Source organism: Crotalus tigris, unplaced genomic scaffold, assembly GCF_016545835.1.
Source record: "Crotalus tigris isolate CLP2741 ecotype Arizona unplaced genomic scaffold, ASM1654583v1 scf7180000019154.1569036, whole genome shotgun sequence".
Classification (NCBI taxonomy): Eukaryota; Metazoa; Chordata; class Lepidosauria; order Squamata; family Viperidae; genus Crotalus; species Crotalus tigris.
The window spans coordinates 1,279,886-1,296,252 of NW_024097404.1; the positions used below are offsets into that span (position 1 = coordinate 1,279,886).

The 16,367-nt window shown below is 35.8% G+C and overlaps 1 protein-coding gene across 6 annotated transcripts in view; it reads left to right on the forward strand.

Annotated features, from left to right (window-relative positions):
• The window catches only part of EPHB1 (EPH receptor B1), a 407,526-nt gene that overhangs the window by 330,418 nt on the left and 60,741 nt on the right, over positions 1-16,367 (forward strand). For all 6 annotated transcript variants that reach the window (XR_005558711.1, XR_005558712.1, XM_039360062.1 and 3 more), the window contains 3 exons: positions 5,190-5,298; positions 8,031-8,095; positions 15,362-15,484. Coding sequence is in view for 4 of the 6 variants with exons in the window: in XM_039360062.1 (XP_039215996.1) it covers positions 5,190-5,298; positions 8,031-8,095; positions 15,362-15,484 (297 nt within the window). In the remaining 2 variants the exon portion in view is untranslated. The remainder of the gene's footprint in view (positions 1-5,189; positions 5,299-8,030; positions 8,096-15,361; positions 15,485-16,367) is intronic.

Consider the following 16,367-nt stretch of genomic DNA (forward strand, 5'->3'; position numbering starts at 1 on the left):
TACATATACACAGAGATATATATCATACCAGCCCTTCCCTAAATAGTTTTTTTAAAAAAAGATTTAATAAGCTATTGAAATCAGTAAAATGCCACATGATAAAAATAGCAGTAATGATAATCTACTAGATGAAATATTAAAAAATAAAGTTCACTTACTATTTTCCTCTAAATCTAAGTGGGGAGGAGGGTGTTCTTTGCCTGGAGCTGAAAGGATTTTGGAGCAGATGTCAAATAAGTCTTTGTGATGACAGCATTCCAGGTATGAAATTCTGCATCTAAAAAAGTTGTTTGCTTGTTGCAATCCATCCTACTAGTGCAATCGTTCAGTTCTTATTTATCATAAACCTATGTTGATTATGTGCCGCCGTGTCATTGTTGACTATTAGTGACAACACAGTTAGGTTTCATCTAGGATGGTCTGTCCCTTACCTGGTCTTTCCAATAGTGCACTCATCACCACTGTAACCAAGTCTATCTATCCATCTTGCTGCTGGTCATGCTCTTCTTTCTTTCCTTCCATCTTTCCCAGCATTACAGTCTTCTCTAGAAGTTAGGTCTTCGTCTGAAGTAGAATAATTTGAGCCAAGTCATCAGTACCTTGAGTGAGAACTCTGGGTTGATTTTGTTCAGTGATCCATTCATTTGTTTTCTTGGCTGTACCATATTCTCAAGACTCTGCCAATATTGAAGTTCAAAAGCATCAATATTCATCCTATCCTGATTCTTCAAAGCCCTGATCACTATTAGTATAGACACATGGCTGCATTTGAATAGTTTTCCAAGATCTTCATAGCTGTTGTACCAAGTGGCAATATGTGACCTTTTTCTTAACTGCTTGTTCTCTAACTGTTGACAGTTGATCCTAAAAAGTGAAAGCAATCCACCACTTGGATATCTTCATTGTCTGTTCTAAGGCTGATTGGTTAGTCCCACTTTTTCATTATGTACCTTGAGTTTTATTATGAGAGCTTGCAGAACCTCTGAATTTTGGGGCATTGGTATAGTTCAAGTTATTTAAATTTCTTCCTCCAATTTTAGTACTAGGTTAATCATCCAATCTAGCTTTCCTTAATGTACACAGCAAATAGACTGAATAAATAATGGAAGAATATACAGCCTTGTTTCATTCATTTCCCACTCTGGAGCCAATATATTTCTCTATGTTCTGTCTGTACAGTGACTTCTTGACTGGTACCGTAAATGCCGGCGTATAAGACGACTTCCGGAAGCGCTAAACTCGGCACCAAAGATGGGGGTCGTCTTATACGCCGAGTCGTCTTATACACTGGAAATACTGGTAGTTTCCGGCGTATAAGACGACGTTCTAGGAATGCAGCTCAGCGATAAAGACGGGCGTCGTCTTATACACCGGGTCGCCTAATACGCCGGCATATACGGTATTTAAGTTTTTCACAAGGAAAATGAGATGTTCTGGGATCCCCATTTTTTTAAGCACATTTCATGGTTTAATATGATCAAAGGCTTTTCCTTAATTAATGAAGTGCATATTTAGTTCTTTTTTGTGTTCTTTGACTTTCTCAATTATCCTGTGTACATCAGCAATATAGCCTTGTGTTCCTGGGCTTTTTCTAAAACCAGTTTGAGCATCTGGCACCTCTTTTTTCATGTAGGGTTTTAATCTGCATTGTTGATCCTAAGCATTATTTTAATAGCATGTGAAATGAAGGATATTGCACAAGAGTTGGCACACACACTGTTAAGTCTCCCTTTTGGGTGGTTTTGTTATGTAGACTGATCTGTGTCTTTCTTCATATTTGCTGGCATAGTTTCTTACTTTATTGATTATTTTTCTATTTCTTTCCATGTTTCCACTGGTATGCCATTAGTCTTGTAACCTTTCAATTTGATAATAAGTGCTGATCACCTAATATTAGAGGTTCTTATAAGTAGGAATTATCTTCTAAGTTATCTTGGATGCTGACATCTCTACTATATAGTCCAAGTAGTCCTGTATTTACAACAGCATATAGGACCATAATTTCTGTTTTGTGAGAAAGGGTCAGGGAGGATGTACAAGAGGTGCAACACAGGGAGGCTTCAAGGCACAAGAGGTCAGGGAGGGTGTGTGCAAGACGTGTGTGTCTGGGAGGGTGCAAGATTGGGAAAGGTGAGGGTGTGTGAGAGGTGCCATATGTACGGGGAAAGTATGCAAAGGTGTGAGATAGGTCAGGGAATGTGCACGGGGGTTGGTGACTGACATGGTGTGAGTGGTATGGAGCAGAAGGGGGGTGCATAGGTGGGAGAGACTTACTTCAGTGATTCGTGACCTTCTCTGCCAGCTTCCCATTCACTATCTGGGGAAGCCAGCAAGGAAAATTGCAAATGGCAATCATGTGATCATATGGTGCTTATCAACTAGTTGTAAGTGTGAATGGATTGCCAGGCATTCAGATCATATGACCACAGGGTCATTTAGCATCATTGCAACTTAGAATGTTCACTGAGCCAATGGTCATAGGTTGAGGACTACCTGTATTTTAGTATACTTCTATTTATTATTTATTTGTGTCCTGCCATTTTGTTTTTACAAATAACTCCCAACAAACCTTCCTCCTTCCTATTTTCCCCACAATAATCCTGTGAGGATGAGTTGGGCTAAGACTGGACCAAGGTCACCCAGCAGGCTTTCATGGCCAAGGAGATCAGAACTCACAGTCTTCCCAATTTCTGGCCTGGTACCTTAACCACTAGACCAAACCAGACAAAAATTTATTTTGATCTCCTTTGAATTGATTATTATCTCTTCACTGGCATCCCTTAGTACAGCAGTTCTCAACCAGCAGCCATATCATCTCCTGTGGGACCTAGAGTATTTTAATGAGGACACACATGAAAAACATGAAACGGGGATGGGGGGCATGGCACATGTCGGGTGGGTCATAGAAAAGCCAAGCGCATTATACTGCAAATACGACCTTGTTGATGCCAGAAAATTTATCAGATTATTATCTAATGTGTGTATCTGGTAATGAGACATGGATGTAGAGTAGGGTGGAGGCCACAGGAGAAAAACAAAGTTGAAAATATGCCTTGGATTTTTTAAAAAAAAGTCAGGAAATGCTGCATTATACCAATTTGCAGTTGGAATCTCTGTCTGGGTTCAGATATTTTTTCAATAAACTTTCTTTTTTTTATGCTGTTTCTATGTTCAATGCCTTTACAGATGTTATTGTAATATTGGTTCTTGCCTCATGAAACCATTCTCTGAATCTCTTCTTTTGGGACATTTTTGTCTTTCTTGGCTCTGGCTTGTCTTCTTGACAATTTCTATGGTTATATTCTGACAACAAATTTGCTTTCTTCTGTTTCTTCACTTTTGGCAATCTCTTTTTACATTCATCCTTAATGACATTAAATTCATTCCACAGGAAATGTAGGATTATTCAAATACTGCTGCACATTCTACACATTTTATCATGAACTGGATACTTTTCAAAAATATTCTAAAACTAGATCTCAGTGTAATACATTACTATAATCAGTGTCCTTGCGAATGTAATAATTAATGTGACTACTAATTGCACAATAATTCAAAAGTATGTTGATGGAAAAAAACAAGTATATATTGACCCCCTATTGGCCTTTTTAAGTTTTTAGCAAATGAATAAACCTGTTTTAACTTTCTAATTAATATATATTATCGTCCCACATCATAATGTCATAATACAGGTGGTTCCCCTCTAAAGTACTTTTACATAGTTTTGCTACATAAGTCTAACTGTAACACAGAGTCCACTGTCCTTGAGCAATGTCTAATTAAAGAAATGGGAAGCATGTGTGCATCAAATGCTAACTCAAGAGATGAGCCGTTTGTAAAATATATTTCCATTTTACTTAGACAATTAGACAGGCAAAGTGAATATTCTGCCCAAAATATAAGCAGCTAATTGAAATCTAACAAGAATGGATACTGTATTATTAAATAATAATTGATTGTTAGATGGGAATTTGTTCAAAATTAATGCATCAGGCAGGAGATAAAGCAGATACCAGTAATTAGCTTCAAATGAGAATAAGAAAATTAAAAGGAGGTGTGAAACTTTCTGTTTGTATGAATTTAGTTTAAGCTATTAAGTATTCATGCCATAATTATTAGAAGATAAGCAATAATGTTAATCAAATTAATGTATTGTCTACCAGTCCATTGAGGTAAGGTGGGAGCAAGTAGACAATACTTTATCTGAATAATTTCTTGAGGAAGCCAGAGAATGTTACAAGGGATATTATTTCCTAGAGTTTTATATTAAGTATCAGTCCTGAATTTCAGGGCAAGCAGAAGCCATAAATTGTTCAATTCAGATATAATGGCAAACTAAAGTTTGCCAAAATGTAGAAATTAATCAGTACTTGTGATAAAAAGACAGAAGGGTAGACATCTAAAATATGATTGATATTATTAATAGAATGAACACTTATAAGGCATTCTTCCCAATCCCATCAATGCCTTCAATTTAGAACACAATATATGTAGCTCAAGATGGAGTCCTTGGTGCTCTCTGAGGGTTGTTTGTTTACAGATGTTTCATTCCTCAACTAGGTAACATCATGAACTCTAATGAGTTGTAGAGTTGCTGCCTGCTAGTATATATGTACTAGCTTAACTTCCACAGGGCAAGCTATTATACAGAAATAGGTAGCAAACTCCACACTTACTGCACTGATGATGTTACCTAGCTGGTTAATTAAATGTGCAAGCAAATAACCAAGCTCAGAGAACATCAAGAATTCCATAGGTTTTAACTTAATTGTAGAATCTGTTCTTCGGGTTGTGTTTTCCTAGCTTTAATCCTAAATATAGTTGGAAGAAGAGGAGGAGGAGGAACTCAATCAAACCTGAGTTCCATTAACTAAAAAAAATATTTTCGGGATATGAAAGGATCTACTCTAATAGTTTTGGTAGTGAATACTGGGGCTTAAAAAGGGAACCACAGATTAAATTTCCTGATTTGCCATGCAACTCCCTGGGTTGTCTTGAACCAAACACTGCTTGTTAGCTTATCTCATTTCACAAACAGTAGGGTAAAATGCAATTACCTGTGTATGCCATCCTGAAAGAATAGGAGGATACCAGTCTCATCAATAAATAATCAGGATGTATTATTAACTGTGGAAGGTGTATATCAGCAGGCAGGAAAATTACAAAACTACTTATTTTTTTCCCTCCAGATGACTACAAGTCAGAACTGAGAGAACAACTGCCATTGATTGCTGGCTCTGCCGCAGCAGGGGTCGTCTTCATTGTCTCCTTAGTGGCTATTTCAATTGTTTGCAGCAGGTATTATTTGCCCCATTAGCCTTTTCTTTCCATTCCAAAGATGAACTTTCCCAGAGGTGATAGTAGGAATGCATAAATGTTCAGCAGGATACTTTTGGCCAAACTAATGATCTGCAGTGATTGCCCAGAAAACATCCCACAAACGAATGGATGTGCCAGTGGACATAGATTGTTTTTTTGCAAAAAAACATATGTGCCAGAAAACACTTATATGTCAGAAAGCTCCAGGAATACACCTCTGTTGAGAATACTAAATCAAAAGAAACTAAATTACCTAGATAACTCTCTTTTTGTGTTGGGCCCACTTTTAGGAAACTTGTCTCCCAGGGCCAAACTGCCTTCTAATGTTTGCCCTCAGCTTAATCTTGTCCAAATGATTCTCTTCTTGGTCTCCCACAGATGATATTTATGGTATGTTAGCCTTCTGTTGGCTACTATGGTGCAATAAATAGGTATTTGCTATTTTCATTGTCTTTTTGCTTCTTGATCTTATATTATCCACCTGCACAAAAGGTTATTTTATTAATGGTAGTTTTTACCAGACTGTAAGTCTGTTTTATTTAGTTTTAATTGTATGGTGTAATTGCAAACCACTGAAAATGTATCTGACATAGGGTGGTTACTAAAAATGTAAGAAATTACTAAATCCTTATAGTAAATCATATTAAATTTTGAAGGTCAGTATCAGAAAATAACTCTGTTAACTGTTGGCCAAAAACAGCCCACAGTGGTAGTTTTCTACAAAGTGCATTTCAGGAGCATTCATAGGAAAATACAGGTTGTCCTCGACTTAAGAACAGTTTGTTTAGTTACAACGGCACTGAAAAAAGGGACTTATGACAATATTTCACAATTATGACCTTTGCAGCATCCCCAGGATCATGTGATCAAAATTCAGATGCTTGGCAACTGGTTCATATGTATGACAGTCACAGCATCCCGGGGTCAAGTGATTGCCTTTTGTGACCATCTGGCAAGCAAAGACAATGGGGAAGCCAGATTCACTTAACGATCATGTTACTAATTTAACAAATGTAATGGTTCACTTAATAACTATGGCAGAACAGGTCATAAAATTGGATAAAACTCATTTAACAAATGTCTCACTTAGCAACATAAACTTTAGGCTTAATTGTAGTCATAAGTCAAGGACTTAACCTGTATTAAATTAGTTTAAGAGGTTGAGTGTGACCGTATTTCTGTCCTTTGTACATGTGTTCATGTTGTGTGCATCCACGTAGGAATGGGGCTCCAGTCACACATTCATGCTTGACATCTTGACTGGCTTTACTCCAATCCTCTTGCAGATACCCCTGATACATTTCTGGAATGGGTTCTCTAAAGTAGGACTCATTTTCATTTGTGATCAGCTAATCGACTTTGCAATGCTAATACGCCCACTAAGGACCTAGGAGTGGATTTGTAGATTATGCTGAGCCATAATGTGGTTTGCATTGCTTTGATTTACAGATTATTTGCAGTCGGCTGCTGTGCATTGTAAACTTGTAAGTTCAGGAAAGAGGTGCACAATGTGACACCTCCTTTGGTATACCCCTAAAGTCTTTTGAAAAGTTTTGTTCAATGTACATATTCATATGTGAGAAGGGAATTAAGTAATTTTTATTTAAATTTAAATTACTTAAATACAGTTTATGTGGAATATATTAAACACATACAAACTGTACTTAAGTAAATTCATTTAATTAAATCAAAAAAAGTTATGCCCTGGTTCTGCTTACATTTTAGCACCCAAGGACAAAATGCAGCCTTAGCCTGAAAAATGTAAATATCCTGCCTCTTATTATGTGTGAATTCAGCCATTGTGGTTTATTCAACGAACTATAGGTAGAACCAAATTTTCATTACATCAGAAATAAGCCCTTTAATGGGATGTGCATTTATTAAAGGAAAAATATAATCCTGGGTATATTGTATTGCTATCTTCCAGGGAAAGTAAACGGTATCTTACTTAATCAGGACAGAGACAGATGGGTTAGATCAGCCGCAGCAGAAGACAGCAGAAAATAGAATCATGGATTGGTTTAAATTAATCCTTTTGCCTGAAATTAGCCCATAAGAGTAATAGATACTGTTTTAGTAATCTATTAATTGATCCTTATGTGGACAGCTATGATCTGGGATGTGATCACCTTCTCCCCCTAGATAGGAGCTGTCTATAGCAGATGGAAAAGGACCTTACTGTCATATTACAGACTCAGACTTTTCTTAAGATGGTTAAGTATAGTTTCTGCTGATGGTTCTTTCTCTCAGTCAGAAACTGATGACAAAGCCATAAACACAGAACTGATTTTTCTTTCCCTACAGAAGCAAGCTGAGTCTTATCCTCATCAGATTCTTCTGATGGCAATATGATAGAGCTAGAATTACACAGTACTTGGTCTATAGCTGCAGTTCTCAATTCAGAGCCATATGCCCCGCCCAGGATATTTCAAGGAGGCCACATACAAAAAACATAATGGGGGGCGCAGAATGAGCCAAGGGGGGACACAGAAAAGGAAAGAATATTATACTGCAAGTACCTTTTGGTAATACGTTATAGACCAGAGTGTGTATGCAGGGGACATAGGAGAAAAACAATATTGGAAGGGGGACCCCAGGTATTAGAGAAGTGACGTGTTTATACAATCACTGCCTCCAAATGCTTTTCAAAATGTGCACAGCCTTGGAATTTGAACATAATTTGAACTGATGTTTACTTTTTATTTTCCTAGGAAGCGAGCATATAGCAAAGAGGCAGTATACAGTGATAAGCTACAGCATTACAGTACTGGTAGAGGTGAGTGCACTAAGCCATCTGGAAGGTTATAGATGGGCCAGGAAAGTTGTAAGTACTTTGTTGTAAGGCTTTGACAATAGTCATATCTTTTAATGGCCTGCTTTGGAGTTGAGATGAAGACTGAAAAATACTTGGGGGGGGGGGCTTGCAGGGAAGACAAAAAGGAAGGAAAAAAATGGATGCTAGGCAAAAACAGATATATTATCTTAAGGTTGCTACAGTTCCCTTATGTTAGAAACAGAAATGGCCAAAAAGAATGCTTACAAGCCTTTTGGGCAGAGAACAGAGCAAACATGGTACTATCAGAATTTCCTTTGCAGATGCTCAACAGAACTAATTAATAACAGAGAGCATAGAAACTGGGTAAATGAAAGGATTCACAAAAAAGCCCTGAAGGAAATCCTTAACCTCAGAATATAAGGCTTCTCTGCTGGTATTTGCTTAACTAGATATTTGAAGTAGTTTTTGGAACACTTTTTACCCAGCTTCATTTAGGGAAAATGAAAAGCCAAGCTGTACAGCACTTGTTGCCATATGCTCCTGGAGCAGTTGTTTATTTGAAATAAGAGGCTATCATCAACTTTTCTGCAAATATCCCTGGAACACAGAACTTCACATAGCTCACCTGAAATGGGAGCTTGTTACAGAATACAGTAAAGGGCAGTTGTATTTGTGCCAGTCCTCATTTGATTGGCAAGCAAAAGCAAGATCTTGGAAGAAAGTATGAGCAAAACTTTGTATCTTATTCAATCTAAAAATACTTTGTCCAAATGCATTGATTTATCAGTGACAGTGAAATGTTGGAAAATGTTCTTATGTCCTGTTTCATAAAAGATCACATTCCTATTGCTTCGTGAATTCAATCTGGGTCATGGAAAGCAGTGAATCAGTTTTTATATAATGAAGGTTCTTTTTAATATATTAGGAAAGTGAGTAGGATAATCACAAGCCTAACCACCAAATAGTTACAGCCTACCTACACATGCTTTATTTGCTTACAGAGTATACAGAACCAGCTGCAAACAATTATATTTGATAGTTCCCAGGTGTTTGGGGAAAATCTCTAACACAAGCATACATATCTCTTTGGGGTTCTATAGATTTCAGCCATCAGCAATACCTAAGTAAACCTCAGCCAAATCAGGAAATGAGATAAAAGGTAGGAAACCAAATTGGGAGCAGCTGAAATCCAATTTGCGTAGTAGAGGCAGTCTCCCAGACATTTTATTTCTTTAAAAAACACAATGTGAGCCTAAAATGTAGGGGAGAACATCCTTATTATTATTCAAATGAATGGACAGAATATGCTACTGTAATCGTGATAGTAAAAGTTAATGAGATGAATATTAAAGTGAAACAGAATTAAAGCTTCATAGAAGCTTTTGTATTTGCTGACCTTCAAATTGTATTCTAAGATTTTGAATGTAGCTTAGCTGTAAATTCTGCTTGAAATTATATAGGCCAGCATAGCATGCTGTTCAGAATCTAATGATTTTGAAATTGCTTTAATAAGAGCAATATAATAAGAATAGCTTCTTATTAATAATAGCTTCTTTTCCAAGTCTCTAGAATGAATGTGGTAAATATGAAAATACTGTAGTACCTAACCATTTACTTCTTTCAGATTATTACTACAGGAACTTTTTTTAAATTAACAAAAATGTCTAGTTCAAAAGTTTTAGATCAGTTTACACTGATGTATTAGCTTTCTAGCAAATATATTATTTCTGTGATCAAAATATTTTTGTAGATCATGCTTGATTTTTTATCTGATTTTTTTTAACTAAGCAGAAGCAATATTATATAACTATGTTTCTAAAGTAAACATAAGACTGAACATGGGGACAGATTATATGGGGGTCCAATTTGAATGAGATGGAGATGAAATGGTGTTGCTAAATGTCTGAAATGGAGTTTTGATGAGTAGTCTTTGAAGAATTGTAATCAGCTATGAAACTTTCTACTTACAGTGGGCAATCAACGGGCTGTTCCTCTGAAATTCTGTGCTATAACTTAGAGGTCCCCAACCTTTTGGGCACCAGGGTCCAGTTCCATGGAGAGAAGTTTTTCCGTGGACCGGAGGGTGCATGGTTTTGTGTGCTGCCTGCATCTCGCAGTTGGGGCTTTGCTTGTTTGTGTGGACTGATTGCTGGTATGCCATGGCCCGCTACTGGTCCACGGACCGGGGGTTGGGGACCCCTGTTGTAACTGATATTTCTAAGGAATTGTACCCAAAGAGAATGCTACAGCACATGTCATACATTCATTAGCAGAATATACTTTAAATTATATTTTGTTGCAATCTCAGGAAAGAAATAGTTTAAAAGGATGTGAGGACTGGACAACTTTCATTCTCATTACCATTACCTCCTTTCAGTGTTAGTTTATCTTATCTGGAGCAAAGAAAATGGGGTGTGAGAGATTTGTGGTTTTCAGCCTTGCTACTTTCTTTTCTGAATTAATAATGAGAGATTTTTTACAAGAACCTGCAGCATGGATGGGACGATCTATGTCAGGGGTAGCCAACCTTGGCTTTTTTATGACTCATGGACTTCAACTCCCAGAATTCCTGAGCCAGCTGTGCTGGCTCAGGAATTCTGGGAGTTGAAGTCCAAGAGTCATAAAAGAGCCACGGTTGCCTACCCCTGATCTATGTTAACCCTTCTCCATGAACATACCCTAATGTCATATTCTTTCCCCAAAGTAACTCCATGGCTAATAGAATAACTCTTCAGTAAAGGCAGAAAGGTAGATCCAATTTCCTTATTTGTTAAGTTTCTAATCTCCTGCTGACCCCTGTTTTACTTTATTTTGCTCCATTTTTTTTAAAAAAGTAACATATAAGGGAAAAGAAAACATCCAGATCACCTTCATCAATATCAATGAAATAGTCATGCATAAAAGCCACCTTCTTTGATTGGCCATGTGGATATTGCTTGACTCTCTTCACTTTAGCCAGATAGCCCATGATCATAAAATTACTTAAAATAAGATCCCTTTACACCTTGACATTTTCTGATGGGGTGGTCAGTAAGAAATAAAGATTTTCACAATAATTTTATAATTAACTTCATATTGGGAAGTTTTTAGCTATTACTCATAGGTTTAAGATATTTAGGTCCATATAGGATATTCTGGTTGAAAAGCTTTTTTCTGAGAACCTCAGATACCTTGTATTTTGATGGAAATATGGGATACATAATGCATTAAATGAATAAATGGAATCAATATTTCCCAAATATCCAGAAATGTTTTCAACATTAAGCTACTTGTATTGTTATGAACAATTGAATTTGAAAATGAATTTATATAATATACATTGGAAAGTAAAATGTTAGAGAAATTATCCTTGATCGGGCTAATGGTGATCAGATTGATCAAGACCCTAAAATTCAGAAAAATTAAAATAAATTGCCCAACAACTGAAACAGACTGAGCTCCTTTCATGTATGTATGGATAGATATGAATATCAGTATGAATGTAAATGATGAAATGCTGGTAAAGCATTTATTATTTTTTACAAAAAACGTACGGCAGCAAAGACACACAATATACTTTTCCTCCTATTTTCTCCACAACAACAATCCTGTGAGGTAGATTGGGCTGAGAGAGTGATTGGCCCAAAATCAGCCATCTGGTTTTCATGCCTAAGACAAGACTTGAACTCATAGCCTCTGCTTATCATTAAACCAGACTGGCTCTCTGTTATTGTTTGCTGTCTATTAGATAAGTTAGTGTAACATTTAAATGAATAATGTTTTACTTGTTTCAATTTTATTCTTCAGACTTGCAGAGATGGCCAAAAAAAAAATGTAAGAAACACATCACTGGGATAATGTTTCAATATATGTAGTAGCATAATGCATCAGTACAAAAACATAATTTAATGAGAATGTCCATCTCAGGTGGCTATTGATACTAGCATGAAAAAAACACTACACATAAGAATTATGAACTTTTTTTCATTGGCAATTTTTGTGTCAGGTTATAATCTTTACAACATCCATAATCTTCATATACTTTACATTCTGATACATTTGGATGCTAAATGTATCAGAATAAAGAAAATTAAAATGTGCAGCCCTTCATTCACAGAATGGTGACATGGAAGAAGCAAAGTTAAAAAGCTACAGTGTGAATATACATGTTAAAGATTAAAAATCTGGGGAGAATGTAAAAACTATAACAAACACATAATTTATGTTTATGATCCAAATTCTTGCTTATGTTTTGATTTTCTAGAAGGTATTTGGTTGAAAATTGAAGAGTCATTAACAAAAGAACACTGAGAAGTAGTTTCCCTGATCCAAAGAGATTGAAAAAGTTTTCATGGTGTAATCATTTGCTGAAATAAAGCATTTTGCAAATTCCAGTAGGAATATTTATAGAAGAGAAGGAAAATATTATAGACAGTTATTGTTTTGCTATCAGTTATTGTTAAGTACTCATGAAAACAGGATATTGCCCTTAAAAAGCCCTAAGCTATCTAAAACTGAGGAAATGCATCTTTATGTTGATTATCATCTGTTGGTGATACAAAAGTGTGCAATCTTTGAAGTACCAAAATGTTTTCCTTTGGCAGAATGGAGAAGCTGCTAATTCTCAGCATGATAAAAGAACAAAGCTTCTGCTATCAGCTAGAAATATGCATCAGTCTATTCTCTATCATTAGTACCAGAGTTGTTGCATGCAGCATATAATTGCATAGCAGGATGTCCTTTTCATCTTCTGATCTTTGGGCTTTCATTCATGCTGTGCTAATTATGTCAACCTACCTTTACCCCTAGGGTGGTTCCAAACTATGGCAAATTTTCTTGACAAGTTCAAAGCCATTTATCAGTTGTACATACACCTTGTCCCTGGCCCTTCATTCTATACTGCTGGGCATTTAGAAGCTACATTATACTTGCAGAATGTATGCTAGTACTATGTTACAAGGTCATTGTACCCTCATATTGATCACCTGAATTATATGTTTGTTTTGCTGTTCTAATCTGTAAGCTAGCCTTGGTTATCATCTTGTAAATTCCTTTGTAATTCTGCTAAAGAAGTAGCTGCACTTATAAAAGGATTTATGGAACTGTAAAAGTCTATGTGATGAAGCATTTATAAAGCAGTCAAAACAGAGATGACTTCATGGCAAGTTTCATTGTTGGTAAGGGAAGAATCCTGCTTTGGACCAATGTGTACCTAATAGTTTGTTCAGATAGCAGATTACTCTACATCAGATTTAGTATTATAAAATTAATCCAGTAATAAAGGAATTGATCAATTGGTATAGGCTTTGATCACAGCATTAAGTATAATGCAATCTACATGATTCAGGTGAAAACTGAACATTAGTACGGTGACCCTTCTTTTCTTTCTAACTTATTCTTTTCTATCTTATCTATCTTATCTTTCTGAAACCTTTTGGTTACCTACAGACCAGCTGCCAAGTATAGAGAGTTAAGAATTACATGTGGCCTAAAGATTAGTGGTTGTCCATTCTTACAAAAGCATCTGAAGCAATTGGTTGAATTATCTAGATATTATTGGTTCAGACTAGGCATGTTTAGCAGGAGGAAAGTCAAATATATTTTAATATTAAATGAGATCATCTGAAAGTGGCAAATCGTAATTTTTAATCTGATGGAAGGTAAAAATCAGAACTACATGGCTCTGGGAAATTTAATTATATTTAAATAAAGCATAGGCCATACTCATCCACATCTTTTGGATTATGGTCTTGAAATAGCATTCAAACAATATTCATAGGCCAAGGGTAGTCCTTTGACTGAAGAATATGAGCTATCCTGTCTTACCATAACTGGTGATTTTTCCTGTTTGGATAGCTTCCAGTCACTTGCAGGAGCCTAATGTTTGAAGCTGTTAACAATCACCTACTTAAATCTTGCAGTTTTAGTTGCTTTAGCAACTTTTTTGAGATGAAACATTTTGAAAAGGGAATGGAAGACTGTTATTGTCAATGCAAAACATCCAATGTTAGCAGCATGTAGAAAATAGTTTAGAAAGGGAGAATCTTAGGTTTTTCATCTAGCCATTAACAGAAAAGACATCTTTCACCCTGAGTGGTATGCTCTTAGATCATATGTTCCATAAAATGTATGTGCTTCTGCCAATATGATTTGTATTTCTGAATGTATAATCTCTCTTAAGATTTGTGAAATAACAATATTTCTACCATCCTCTCAAAATCCTTTTAGCACTCTCAGATTCTTTCAGCCATGTCTGGTAGAGTTTTATCAGCTACAAAGAGAATCATTTAGAGAAGGATAAAAGAAAGCTGAAGAATATTTATTATGGAGATCATGTTTTATTTTTAGGATGCTCACTAACTTGTAATTGCTATATTCTGTCAATAGCAGCTGCAAAACAATCAAAAGGTGTGCTGAGTAAATAAAAATGGCTTAAATTATACATTAAGGGAAGTGCAGTAAATCTGCTGTCATTTTTCATATAGAACTAGCAACTAATTTTGTTGCATAGCTTTGCTCTTGTGAATTGAACAAAAAAGACTTGTAAGAAGACCTTTCACTCCAAGTAGCAAGCTCGTCGATCCAAATCAAGTAGAAAGCTTACTAGAACATTAAATTGTTGAAAAATGATTTTATCCTCTTTACCTGTAACTCCACTTTTAAAAGAGCACACCAATAGTGTTCTTAGCTACTGATTGAATTTTATCTTTTCTTTTTAATTTTGTATTCAATTTCTCAGGCAACTTACTTTTCCAAAGTGATTTCTTTCTTCCTTTTTTCTCTTTCTTCCCCTTTTCACTCATTTTCCCTCTTAGCTTGCTTCTATTTCTTTCCTGCATTCATTGCTATTGCACAGCAACCCTTACAATCAGAGGAAACAGAAAAGACATTGGGCTAATAAATATTGTTCTGTAGCTACACTCTTTTTTTTTTTTTTTACTTTCTTGCTAATGGATTGGCTAATGGTATGGCTTCAATAAGTAATAATGTGAACGCATTTTTGGATATAATCTAGTTTTTGCTCCTGATCCATTATAACTAATATGTCCTGAATTTCCAGGGAGACTGCAAAAGAAAAGATTTTGTAGGAGAAGTAGAGAATGATATAAGAATGGACTGGAACAGAAGGGATAATGAACTGTCCAGCTTAGAAAGAAATCCTGGTTTAAAAAAAAAAAATCCGGGAAGGAAGAAGGGTTTAGCTAGCTTCAGGATGCTGTTCTAACCTCCACCCAGAGATGAATATGATTCTTTTTTTCTCTCCTTTTATCCCACTAAAATGGGAAGGCTCCCCTGGAATGAAGATCTACATTGATCCTTTTACATATGAGGACCCCAATGAAGCTGTCCGTGAATTTGCCAAGGAAATTGATGTGTCTTTCGTGAAGATTGAAGAAGTCATTGGAGCAGGTGTGATTCATTTGCTAGTGGGCTTGGTGCTCAGTGCCACTCCCGTTTTCTCCTTTCCCTCCCTTTCTTCCTTCGTCTACAATGGATACTCTGGCTCATTCAGCTCAATTATCTGTGGACTGGCACTTTTTTTTTAATTGGAAGTCTAACTGAATTTTCTGTGGTTGAAGAGGCTGTGCTTAATTAATTGACTCACTTTAATACATTGTTGTGCTCCCAGGTTTAATTAACAATAAATAGGTTGGGCAATTGTTCCCTAGTTTATGGTATCTCTCTATTCAATAGAGCAGCAATCTCCACCTTTATAGAGAAAGAACAAGCAAACCTAGCAATTTTGATTTTAAAAAGTGTTATTCAAAATCCATACTTTGCATAAAAGCAATTTGCTTAAAATGTGTAAATTATAGGATTAATTAATTATACAATTTGTACACTACTTTTCATTTTTTTAAAAAAAAGTCAAAGTGGTTCATATTTTAAAAGTTATATAATTAAAAGAAACAGATATAAAATTACAGAAAGAAAACAAATAATTATAGGACATCTGGCAAATAGGTAAGTAGGACATCAAAATAATGTCTATGCTGTCAAATAGAATTTTTAATATATTGTATGCACAACAGTGAGAATGCATCTAATCTTTCTGAAATATTTACTAAGTATGTTAGATGGCACTATAGACAAAATCTGCCTCAGTTAAATTAATATTGAAACTCGGTGATATAGATATTTTGAGTACAAGAATTGGTTATAGTCTAGGCCTATATGAAAACAAACAGTTTCTTTAAAAGATCCTGGTTTGAACATTTTAGGATCTTATCCACAACACCTCAACAATGACTAACCTTAGTCGTCTTATTTTAGGCACTTCACTGACTCTTTT